The 13,429-nt window shown below is 41.0% G+C and overlaps 1 protein-coding gene across 2 annotated transcripts in view; it reads right to left on the reverse strand.

Annotated features, from left to right (window-relative positions):
- Positions 1 to 534: 534 nt before the first annotated feature.
- VWC2 (von Willebrand factor C domain containing 2) overlaps positions 535 to 13,429 on the reverse strand; it is a 55,140-nt gene continuing 42,245 nt past the window's right edge. For both annotated transcript variants that reach the window (XM_050326088.1, XM_050326096.1), the window contains exon 4: positions 535 to 1,022. In XM_050326088.1, coding sequence (XP_050182045.1) covers positions 871 to 1,022 — 152 coding nt within the window. In that variant the 3' untranslated portion in view covers positions 535 to 870. The remainder of the gene's footprint in view (positions 1,023 to 13,429) is intronic.

Consider the following 13,429-nt stretch of genomic DNA (forward strand, 5'->3'; position numbering starts at 1 on the left):
ATTAAGCATCACATTAAGGATGCTGTGTGGTTACTTGCTGCCATTTCCACCAGCTATGTGATGTGATATTGTTTATATCACAGAGAGATTTGCCCCGCTGATAAATTCTTTGTCTGAAATTAATATTAAGAATTGAATTTGTCTGATTAATATTTTCTATCATCTGCTGTGAGAGACCAGTTTTGTATTAGCCACTGCTCCAAGTTATCTTGGCTGTGGAGTAAGAGGCAGGAGCACCAGTAGAACTAAGAGATGGTAGCTGACCTACCTCTGCATTACAACACGTTTATATTCATAAATAAACACACTTTCTCAGAAAGCATATTCTACTCCGTTTTTTTTTCCAAAAGTGAGAATGTCAAAGTTTTGTCATATGTTGGCTCTTTCCTGCCCCACTAAACTCAAAATATGCAACCTCAAAAAACCCCAAACCAAACCAAAACAAAAAAAGCAAGAAAACCCACATATGGTGAAACTAGAACAGAAATGTAATGTTTTAGTCATGGTGCACGTATACAACAAGAGAGGCAATGATACAGTACTTCAATCTGTATTGTCTATATAAAACATTTATTTTTAAGCTCTATAATGATATTATAGAAATACATAGAATATTTTATTCAGTGTATTTTAGTGTACTCACTGTGAAAATAACACATTTAAGACAGGTATTCTTATGTCCAAACGTTTTAAATATATGCACTTCTTTGCCTTGCAGTATTATGTTACTTTGAAAAACAAAATATCAGTGTTTTATTCTTTGCTCCTTTCCAGAATCTTCTCAGTCAGATTCTCCTGGGTCATCTAGGGTGCTCACTGCTGTGAGATATTTTATAAAAACCACGAAAAGTACGTAGATTTGTAGAATTCCTATATTTGCTTGCATTCATGTCTAGTGCACATCGCTTGCCTTTCAATTCTCCACGTGCCTTCTTCATAAGTACAGTGACATATAGTGCATTCATCAGTTTTCACCTCCCGGCCTGCTGGAATGACAAGGGTTTCTGCAAAGCAGTTTGGGCCTAAAAGAAGGAAAGAGATCATTATGCGATACCAGTAGCACACTGTAATCCAGCCTAGTGCAGTTTTTGGCCTGAACAACAGGAAACCTAATGCAAATTGAGAAACACTGGGCACATTAAAAAAACATGAGCATCGTGCACAAGGCACAAAAACAGCAAAGGATGTGAGGATGCTGCCCTCCAAAATGGCTAGATGTTTTTGGTACAGACCGTCCTGCCCTCCACGGGAAGGTGCAATAAAGCCTTTCCGTGAAACATGAAACTGGGACAGAGACCTGGGCATACACTGATGGTGCAGATCAATACAGGTTTGAGCTACAGAAAATGCCAGCTACTGATAATGCAACAGTGCTGCTGTAAGCTATTAGAGAGCTGGTTATAAATGTTACTAGTTTTTTCCCACTGGAAACATGTGCTTTAGTTTGTGTAGTAATCAAAGTATCAGATTAGTTTATTTTCCATTTTGTGAGAATATAGTCATTTTCCATGACAGTGGAATAGCTCCAGCCTCTTCTGAATGAAGACACTTTTCGTGTAAAAAAGAAATATTCCACTTTATGTAAGTCACCTACAAACACCTTTTTTCATAGTACACTGAAATAACTTCATTTCCAAGGATGAGGCAGGAGAAAAATCCACCAGCGCAATGTTCACAAGACAAATCTGATTGCTTCAACAGACATCCTCAAATCTCTCTCCTGCAGAAAGCTGCAAGGGCTGCATTTTCTATATTTCTGTTAAAAAAAAGTCATCTGTTTCTGCCTTGAAAACCCACACACACTTGTAGAGAAGCACTAAACCCTCCATCTGTCTAAACACTCTCATGTCCTCAGTGAAACCTGGCCCTTCCACTCAATAAGCACACACAGCAACTGCTCAGGCAGAGCCTCGCCACTCAACAGCACTTCAGTACCACTGTCCATCAGGGCAGGATGTGTAGCAGGGGCCAGCATACACTGATCTGATACTGCTGAAATTCTTAAAGGCTATGGGTGTTCAAAACACTTACTGGCTAGCAACCTGGTTGCCATACAAGGAAATATATCCCATACGGGCTCAGTTTTCCACTGCTGGAGGTGTACTCTTAAGACCTATGCCAAAGAGCATTAGTTCTTCTACAGAAATGTATGCTTCACATTCTAAAGCACAAACCAAATAGTTTTAATAGTTATCTCTTTGCAACAGGTTATGTCTTCGTGTACTGACACAACACCCTGAGAATCAGATGCCAAATCAGCACAATGAAGGCCTTTCCTCAATGAAGAGACACCCTCCAGAAGAGACCTGCAAGACTTGCAGAAATTTTCTTCCTCAAGTTGCATCCATTGATGCTCTGAATATTTAAGCCCATACTTTGTTTTCATAGGAGCACAGAATCGCAGAATCATTAAGGTTGGAAAAGACCTCTAAGGTCATTGAATTCAACTGTTAACACAGCACCACCATGTTCTCCACTGAACAATGCCCTCAAGTGCCACATTCACATGCCTTTTGAACACTTCCAGGGGTAGTGATTCCACCATTTCCCTGGGCAGCCTATTCCAATTTTAGGATTGACTGTTGACAATTACCTCTAACATGTGGCTACTTGCAAAGTTTTGGGTGACTTCTTGACCATTCAAGGCTTTGGATGCAGAATCGATAGTGAAATACAGCATATCTCATGTACAGTCGACTGCTTAACTATCCTAATGTTACTGTGATACTTCTGTGTTTGCAGTCCCCTCAGTCTGTCTGTGCAAAGTAATCCTGGGCTGGACAACACAGGAAGAAGGACTTTGGGGTGTAAGCCATACTCCTGGGTCCCACTGCACACTGGGAGGCGCCTCAGCTTTCAGCCAAGATAAAGCAGTGTTAGCTATGCTGTCCTCAGTGGAACTGTGCTCAAAATATTTGAATGCTAATCTTTATAATTCTGTTTCAGTGAAATATAGTATTCTTCTTATGTTCACCTACACTTTAGGTAAAGATACCTGAATGTTTGCATGCTGGCCTGTAACAGCCCCATGATTTACAAAGCTGTATGACATAAAGAGTTAAAAGAGTTAAAATTCTAAAAGCAGAATCTACTCCATGGAGAATCTGTATGATACCTGCAAGACCACTTGAAATTTAAACAATATATAAAAGGCACCAGAGGAACAAAAGTGATGTCAATCCCCTGTGAAGGATTTATTTCATTCTGGAAAGGTAAATGTTACAGGCTATAAAAACCAACCAGGGAATGAAGTAAAAATGGTGCAAAACCCATAATATAATTCACTAGGATTTATAATGCAAATGCCTCCAGTCACAATTAGCAACACCTTAATGCCATGTGTGACGAGTCCTTCTTACATCAGAAAGTTACTAAATGTAAAGATACAACAAGTTAGAAATCTCAACTGTTAAACTAAATATGGGGGAAATCATTGCTTGGGTAAACCTACAGAAGAGCAATACCTATCTACTTAAAAAAGGGACCCGACAAAAATAAATGACAACAACAAATGTTTTTTCAGTATCATGGAACTTTTCTATAGAAAACTGCCTATTTTCTGGTTCTGCATTGCATCCATAATTACTGCAACTTCCAACCTTATAGTACTTAAACTGGCAGTAGTCAACTGGCATCCTTGCCCTCGCCTTTTTCTTTGCAGTATCACGTGCGCACAATATTGTGGTTAATGTTACAGAAAAGGTCATCAATGAAAAGGCTGAACTAACTGTATTACTGCAACATCATGCACATAAATGTCAATATAATATAGTGTCCAAACACAAGGAAATAATTCCACAAATCTGCTTTTATCATTTCTCCAAAGCCTCTGACTTCTACGGAAAAAAACCTCTGAGCCTCACCCAAGACTCTCACTCAATTTTCAAACTGTACGCGCTAGTTCTGGCTCTTGATTTCCTGTGGCTCCCTTTCCACCGAGCAGGTAATGCTCATCCCTATCCATTTTCTTTTCCTCTGAGGAGCAGTCCAGACTTACATGGTTGGACTGGCCCAAAGCAACCAGCCTGCAGAGAGAGGGTACAGTGTGGGACGGCGGCAGTGGACTCTCTGTGCAGGGCTGCCCTGGCTGCACTTGAGCCTCCAGCAGCCCTTCCCTGGGGACCTCCTGCCAGGGATGGTGCTGATGAAACCTCTAATGATGCTCCGCCTGCCTAAAAGGACAGTGGGGAAACTGAGGAATTGAAGATTTTGAGCAGACAGTGGAATGGTCACAAGATTCAGCAGACACACAAAAGCTGGTGTTGATAACTTAGGACTGCCACTTCCTCAGTCTCAACCTTAGCAGAGGGAGGAAGAAGAACATTTCACAGCATCACAGAATATTCTGAGTTGGAAGGGACCCTCAAGGATGATCTGGTCCACCAGAATGAATGAATGGCCTGTACAGGGATTGAAACCATGACCTTGGTGTTATTAGCACCATGCTCTAATTAACTAAATTTTCTCCACATTCAGAGTGGACAAAATACTTTGAAGGCATGGCAGTTGCTGAAACTACTGCTTTATTTAATGCTGGCAGTTTATATTGATTTAGCAAAATTTTCAGATTTCCATCAAAAAAAGTGAGCTGTTTTTAAGAATTTCAAAGTAAACTGGGGCTGTTCCAATCCCAAAGCAGCAGTGGGATTTCTTACTAGATGCTGCTGCTGCTGCTGCTGCAGGAATAGTGAATTTCATCTCCTTGGTCTACAAAGGAGGTTGCCTGCTTTCTAAACTCCTTCTTGGCAACACCACTACTCTGCCCAACTTCAGCACCTGGTACTTGTTCAGTGCAGCACACTATAAACCCCTGGGCCCCATCCCCAACTGTATACACTTATATAGCTCTAAGGCAGTCAATGGTGCTGCACATCTTCACAGAGGATGAAGATTTTGCTATATCACTCTTAAATCTGGCAGAAAATTCAGTATGACATATTGTATCAATTCTGAGTGCAGCTTGAAATCAACCACGACATTGTTTGTTTTCCTGAAGTACGCAACTGGCGCTGTCAGACTCCACTAGAGCCATACCATGCTGTTATCAGCAGAGATTTCTTTCCCAGGGCTAAGGCACAGTTGCTGCCATCGCACCAGTGTCTCAAAGCAACAAGCTCAGTACAGATCCTCAGTTCTTGTACTGAGCACCCGACTGGCATGAAGCTTTTGGCTTTCACGCATCTGAAACAGTGAATTCTAGCTTCCAAAAAAACCATATATACTGAGATCTAAGAAACTAGGAAGGCAGATTTGATGGTCAGTTCTTTGAGAGATTATAATGGGATCCTCATCTCTGAAATGGTAAAAAACTAAAGGTTTCAAAATATTATTGGGTAAATGCTGCTATTGCTTTTTTGTTATTTTAAATCCTTACACTGGTCCTGTGAAAAGTTTCCAGTGACTTGTGTTATGCTTCAGTGTTGACAAAGGCAACAATCTAATTAAAATGCAAATTTTGTTCTCTTGGAAGAAAACAGCTAATGCCAATTGTCAGGAAAGAATGCCCAAGCCACTCACCTACAGAAGAAACAGCACCTGTAACCTTGACAGCCTCGGAAGCGGCTCTCTGAAACTCCTCCCCCTATTCCTCTCCTTCCACAAAACCACAGCTGTACACCATGGAGCTGTTCCTGTTTCCTCTTCTTCCTGCCCTTGCTTTTGTATGGGCACACGTTCCGATCAGTTCAAAAATATGAGATACTGCAATTTCATAAAACATGATTTAATCAACTGTTTTCATCACATGTTAAACAAAATTACAAAGAAATGGACAAAGAAATCTGTTCAACTGCAAGTTGATGTGTTTGCCCAGAGTCATGGCAGATTTTTGCCAATTAGAACTACAGTGACAACCTCTGTAATACAACACTGATGTGAGACTGCTTTGGGCTCTGGTTTGTACTTAAGTTCTTCACAGCTGCCCTTTTAGTAGCTCCTTGCAGCAGGCAAACAGGCCACTTACTTCTAAGGTGCCTGAGAGCAGTACCACCTACCCTAACAGTTTTCTGGCATGCAATACTGGAGTATTGGAGCACTTTATATATTATATAACTTTGACATTTAGCTTACCCCCCTTTCTTAATTTAATTTTTTTTCAATTTTCATGGAGATATTTCCAATAGTTACAATATGAAAAGACAGATCCTACACTTTGGAAGCCTTGAAAACCATGACATTATACGAGAAGCAGCTGTGCTGGGTGAGATCAGACGTCCACCTGCAGCAGCCAGGAAGTATATGGGGACAGAGCGAGTACATATACCCAACTTCCAGCACTTTCTGAATCAGGGACTTTGTAAACGACTCCTGCTTGCTGAGTTAATGGAGTTAATGGATGGAGTTAATTGATTTATGATTAACTTCTCCAACATCCTACTGAACCCAGATAAACAGCATTTGGTGGCAAGGAAGTCCACAGCTCTTGTGTGCAAGGTAGGACAGTTTTCTGTTGTTGTCCACCCACTACCTAAACTTGGTATTCCCAAATCATCAGAGTGGATTGGCAATAACAATTTGTCATGCTGTTGGTGAGCTGACTGACCTGTACCATGCTTCCCTTCCCTCCCATCACCTGCAGCCGGAGGAGGCCAGTTCTACACCCTCTCTGTCCCTGCTGACCTCCCCAGACCTCTTCCAGTTCTGCTACCTCCTTTTGGGGATGTGAGGACCAGATTTTGCACACCACACACAAGCTGTACAAACAACATGGACTTGTACAGTAGCACAGTGATACTCCCTGGGTTTTTTTCTAATTTTTCCCCTACTTCCTGACATTTGCCTTTCTGTTGTGACTGCTGATGAAAAAGTTGAGCAAATATTTCCATGACTTATGAATTTTATACCAGATAGAAATCTTACAGAAACAAACATATCATTGCACTCAAGTCAAATCTGCTGCTGCCTTTCTGTGTTACAGAGAAGTTTTGCTTCTCAGAAATGCTACTTGACAGTCTTCCATGTACAAGAGTGTTTCTACTGCTCAGTAATTTCAGGAACATAGCGGGGAAAGTAAAGCCTTCCCTTCCACCTCTCAGATCTTTTTTCTTTCTGACATTTCGAGATTTCCTCCAGGATCTACTGCAGATGCCAAAGAGATGAACGAAACAGTGAGTTGGAAGATGCAGAACTAGATACCTGCCTGCATTTTAAACTGTCTGCTGCTGCAGATGACCTGGCATGCTACAGTACAAAACCGAGAACTCTATAGAAGTTACATCAGGGAGCTAGGACCTCCAAGTACTGAACCACGGATAGATGTTGGCTGCACCTTATCTCCCAGCACACTGGGACATAAAGTACCTTGTCACCTGCTAAGATATTTGATATGGGTTTCAAAACATGCTAACATAGCATGGTGAGACATTAAAATAAGGCTGCTGTGCCACACAGCACCGCAGCAGCAACATTTTTGAGACACAGGTATTATCTCCCTCATTCCTCTCAAATATAATCACTTTCTCCAGAGATGGTACCAGTACCTACTTTGTGTCCTTTCGATCTCTAATCTCTTCTAAAGGGTCTGTATCTCCCTGGCTTGATTTTGTTTCACTCTCATGTGGATATACATATGTATTAAAAAAAAAATTATATATATATATATATATAAAAATATATCTCTACAAATTTATATGTATATAAATATACATCTATCTCCTCCAAAACATCAGCACAGAAATAAAGCACAGATAGCAGATGGCAAAAGTAGTCTGTGACCAGGATTAGAGCACACTCTCATTCTCTCACAAAAATAAGTTCATCACCCCTGCTACTGTCATGATTCTGACTTCTACCAATCCAGTGCAACCCTTTACTTGCCTCAGTACCTTTGGATGCTACTGAACCAAGTCCAAAAGAGAGTTATCACTTACAGAAGAAGGATTCAGGTAGATCCAATTTTAAAATCAATTTGAGACCCTGAAAAACCAAGTACTGTGTCCATAGTTTAGCAATGCTTTAAGATACTGGCAGCCAGAGAACTGTGGCAGATAACCTACAGACTTCCGGGAAATGTGTATATATACGTGACAAAGAGAAGAAAAATCCATTTTGTGATTCTTCCTAGCTGTTATGGGAAGTACAAAAAGGCAGTGTATGCAATGTGCAACCTTTGATCAAAGCATCTTTTTTTTCATGCTAGACAGAGCTTTGGTGATTTTAAGAATAACAAACTCCCTCCCTCTATTAGGGTCATACTTTGTTAGATGCACAGGTAACTAACAGATTGGAAGAAACAAATAAAAATAACATTTTGCTACCTAATTCAGAAGGATGTGTATAGCAGCATCTTCTGTGAATGGACAGACAGAAGAAATACCAGTGAAGATCTCCTGTAACTAAAAGGGTGACCATGTCATCAGTGACACTGCTGTGACGAAGTGGGTATCAAAACTCTGGCACTTGCTGTAGTCTCTGTGTGCTCGCATGTGTGTGCATGTGCTTTAATACAGAAGGTAAAATCAGCTATAAAATACTTAAGAGCTGGGCTTTAATATTCTGGTTATGAGACTCACAAGCCCTGTTTACGATCATGTTCTGTTGCTTTACTTTTCCATTTCTCATGCATGACAGCACCACTGATGAACATTTCATTCTGGGCCCAGTCCTAGAAATTGGAGTAGGGTCCAAAAAGTCCCACAGAACATGAAACAAAGCCACCACAGCCCCTGGACTGATCCTTTTCACCACTGCTTCTTCTCAGTTCTGATTCGTCATCGACTTGCACTTTGTGGTGATGTCAGCATCCATGGAATGACAATGCCAAATGCTACTGAAACCAGGGCTGCACAGTTTTGCACAGATGGAAATGGTTTACAGAAAGGGAGCAGTTCATAATCCTGCCACTGCTGCAAGATTTAGTTTTTCAGGTGCATTCAGAGAGCAGAATTTTAGGTATCTGCTTTTTGTGTACTGAATAAAAAGAAGCAGAGAAACACTGAACACTGCACCATCCAATACTGCAAACAGAAAGTGCCCAATTAAAACATAAGGCTTGAGTGTCATAAAAATAAACTACATCAAACAACTTCCTTAATCGGAGAAAATACAGAAAGACTCGATTAGGCTACTTAAAATCATTTTCAAAGGTCCTACAACTTGTAAAGGGACATTGCATTCCATTCAGAAATGGCACCAATTAGACATGAGCTGAACATTGTGTGTATCTTACAGAAAATTATATAAACACTTAGAAGCCAGCAAGCCATGCATCGATTTTGCGCTCAGCTTGCTTGCAGATCAGTCACCACCCAGATGATTAGGAAATTAGAGACACCGGGCTTGAACACATGGGGAAAAATTTATGTCAGATGCCTCAGATAGTACAGAATCACAGAACTGTTTAGGTTGGAAAAGGCCTCTAAACTCATGAAGTCTATATGTTAACCCAGCACCGTCAAGTCCACCACCAAACCTGTGTCCCTCAGTGCTAGATCCATGCACCTATTGAACATTACCAGGCATGGTGACTCCACCACTTCCCTGGGCAGCCTGTTCCAATGCCTGACCACCCTTTCAGTGATGAAATTTTTCCTAATATCCAATCTAAATCTCCCCTGACACAACTTGAGGCCATTTTCTCTCATTCTGTTGCTTGTTACTTGGGAGAAGAGCCCAACCTGAAGTTGGCTACAACCTCCTTTCAGTTAGTTTTAGAGAGCAGTAAGGTCTCCCCCAAGCCTCCTTTTCTCTCGGCTAAACAATCCTAGCTCCCTCAGCTGCACTTGATCCCCTTGTCCACGTGACTGATAAAGATGCTGAACAGGACTGGCCCCCATACTGAGCCTTGGGGAACACCACTGGTGACCAGCCACCAACTGTATGTAATTCCAATCACCACTACTCTCTGCATCCAGCCATCCAGCTTATTTTTCAACTGAGCAAAAAATGTACTGGTCCAAGCCATAAGCACCCAATTTCTCCAGGACAGTGCTGTGGAAGAAAAAGAAATCTTCGGGGGTTGGAGCTCCTCACCCTGCTTACCACTGCCCCTGCCTGCTGGGAGCATGTTTTCATCGATGTTATGCTCACAGAAAGCTGCCTGCCTGTGGTCCCTCCTGACTCTCTTTCTGCTCCCCCCTGCACTGTCCAGGCTAGACAGTGAATCAGTCTAGCTAAAGCCAGCCTGGAAGAGAGGTCTGGGACATGACCTATGGTGCAGCATCCTGCAGAGATGGTTGCAGTGGAGCAGAGCCCAGGGACTCTGTGGGAGTCAGGGTACACAACAAAAGCATCGGCTGCTTACTTGGAAATTACTTCTGAAACCCAGAGAGGGCAGTCACATCTAAGAAAACAAATCAAATCATCACTTAATTTTTCCTCTGTTACAGAAACTGCAGAAGCATTGCCAGGCACTGTGAGGACTGGCAATAATGATGGGACACTGTGTGGGCTGCAGCAGGGTGAGATGCCTGCCTGCCCCAGCACTCGTAGCATAGGAGCTTAAAAGCCCTGCTGTTGAGGTTAACGGGGCTAATCCTTCCCTTTACTAAGCTGTTTATTCATCCCAGTGACCCTGCTGGGCTTGGCAGGGTTACTGGGGGCCTGGTGAAAGACCTGCACAGTACTAAGACATCTTCTTTGCACTGCGAAACATTGGCTTACTCTTCAGGCTAAGCCAGCTGCGTGAAATGCCTTTGTCTAAAGATCCTCAACAAGTTATCCTAAAAACTGTTAAGCAAATTTAAACAGACTCTGCTCTTCCACAAGCACATTCTACAGGCCAGTAACTTAATGCCTCAGAGATTTGCTGCAAACACTATAAATAAAAGCACATTTTAATTAGCAAAAACACTGTACACTGGTGGGCTGTAGCGTGGTCTGTCATGCAGGTTAGTTAGAGAACTGTACAGTAACTCTGCAATAATGCACATACAGTCAGGATTTTATATGTCCTGAAACACAGGCTAAATGCAGGATAAATGCATGAAGGAAAAGATTTAGAGAATTATTTTTGGAAAATCCCTAGAGACTTCAACTAAATCAAAAGCTAAAGTGGTACCAAAGTACAGTATAATGCTGCTTTAGCAAAGAAGTGAATCTAAATCAGTATATTTTTCCAGTCACTATGAAACATTGGGTAGTGAGAATATGGTATGTGAGGATGGACAGTGGCTACCTACTACTACAAGAAATCACTCAATCAAACCAACAAAACATTACCAGTCAAGCATCAGCAATTTTTTCACCCCATTTTAGAATAAATACACTGAATATAGTTAAACCAGGGGTTACCTTTCTTATTGAGCATGACTTATGCAAAAATTCTGAATGTAGCATCATTCAAGTCAAGACAGACTGTCACAGCAGACAGTGACAACTCTCCCAATTAAACAGTCCTCTTGCTTATGAGGGCTCGTTTTGCCTTTTTTATTATTATTTTGGGTTTTGTGTCATCTTTACCGATCCTTTGGGTGTTCTTCTTTTTTGTTTTCGTTATGACCTTAGGTACTTGCCTACACAGACAGATTTCTAGCCCCTATTCACTAGAGTTGGTTGTAGTTGTACAGATGTACCTAACATGTCTCTCTCTAGGTAATCTGCTGCTGAAGTGATACACGTTGACCGAGAAAAAGGCATCATCACAGAAGGAGATGCGTTTTGGGGTCTCAGACACCTGTGTAACTCTCTCATACAGACAAGCTGAGAGCAACACTGACAGTTTCTGAAAGAGGGAACAGAGGTTAAGATTTTTGAAGGGAATGAATTTTATGCATTAACAGAAAAAGTAATAACATAATAAATGGTCCATCACAACTAAACTGCTCAGTTTCGTACTTGAACACTTTGGTCCTGTGGCAGTTTTTGGACTGTACCTGTGATTTTGTGCTCATTTTACGCATTTCCTTTAAGTTACAAAAGGTAAGTACCTGGCCAAAACCAATCCCAGCCCAATGTTACTTAAAATATTTTAAAAAAACCCCTGTCCCACAAAGGACTTTCTTTAATGTGTACTGAAAACCGATCACTTTCCTTCCCCCTTCTACCTTTCTTATTAAGAATGTTTCCAATAACCTTCTTCCTAAAACCAGAAAAATGGTACCCTTTTTTTAAAGGAATAGAAGTTATAGGGATCTGTGCCAAAGTATAAATTATAAATTTCAGCACATCACGCATCATTTTAAAATATAATTAATTCTAACAACATCCTTTGCTGTGCATTGTTACCTGAACTGACTGAAATAAAAACCTGTCCTTGTGAAAAACCAGGTGTAATGCATGGGAATCAGAATGGAAAAACATAGAACCTGTTTACTCACCAGTCCTAATGAATGATCACTATCTTTAGGTGTGAAAATCCACAAAATATACAGTTATAATTGCTAGTTGTTTTAATGTGGTACTATTACTATGTGAATATACCTGTAAAAAACTGAGTTAACTTTTCCAGAGAAAAAATTCCTTATCAGCTTTGAGACCCACCTAAATTACTACTCCACAACAGAGAAAAATCACTGTATTTTTATGAGCAAAAGAGAGGTTATGCTTTGCCTTCCATGTTGCTCAATCAATAATTCTACCTTTCCATCCCCTTTAATGATTATCCCCTGGTGGTTATGAAACACAGCCCTGAGACAGCTTGCTTTGGAAAGACTGTATTTTGTACCCACGGAGAAAGCTAAAGAGAAAATAACCGAAAAATGTCGCTGTGAGAGCACGCTCTTCTTGTCTCTGGTACTCCGAGCAGGGTACCCTGAGGAAACCTGTTCCCATGCATGGCCAGGATGTGACCTGGGAAAAGCCTGGCTCATGTTTCAACCCCATTTCTGACATGGGCTCATAGAATCATTTTCTTATCTTTTCAGGGTCTTGCACAGAATAAAGACTGAGATGCTAAAACAATACAGCCATTTAGACCAAAGAAATACTCAGGATAGGAAGAGATGCATCAAATAACAGTTACTATTCTGTCCATCAGAAACTGTCAACAAGTCAGGGCTGCAAATCTGAGACACTATTCCTGAGGAGACTTCACATACTCCACTTAGGAACATGTCTAAAGCCAGCTGTTTAGAATGAACCAGGTACTATGTAATCTAAATATATTAAGTTGCAACATGAAAATCCATCAGTATCAGAAGTTAATTCCCTCTTGCTTCTGTTTGTATCACCCTCACACAACTTATGAATCAAAAACTGACCAAGAGAGATGCTGTGGAGTAGGAAACCAGAAGATGGAAGGGTAATTCACTGCAAAGGAAAAAGAGTAGGAAGCCACTGGTGTTAGAAGAAATGAAGTTAGTGCGATTTCAAGCAGGAAGGAAAAAGGCAGGCAATCAGGCAAGGTGGTTGGCAAAATTATTTTAAGGAATCCTTTTTGTGGAGATGGAAAGGCAGGTGATTTGAAGTGAGAGACATCAATCATGAAGCTTTGTTAAATGCAAAGACTGCCTCTGTGAGTTATACAAATCCTTTCATCCAAGAAAACTGAAGC

The sequence above is a fragment of the Myiozetetes cayanensis genome, unplaced genomic scaffold, assembly GCF_022539395.1.
Source record: "Myiozetetes cayanensis isolate MyiCay16 unplaced genomic scaffold, myiCay2020 scf1, whole genome shotgun sequence".
Classification (NCBI taxonomy): domain Eukaryota; kingdom Metazoa; phylum Chordata; class Aves; order Passeriformes; family Tyrannidae; genus Myiozetetes; species Myiozetetes cayanensis.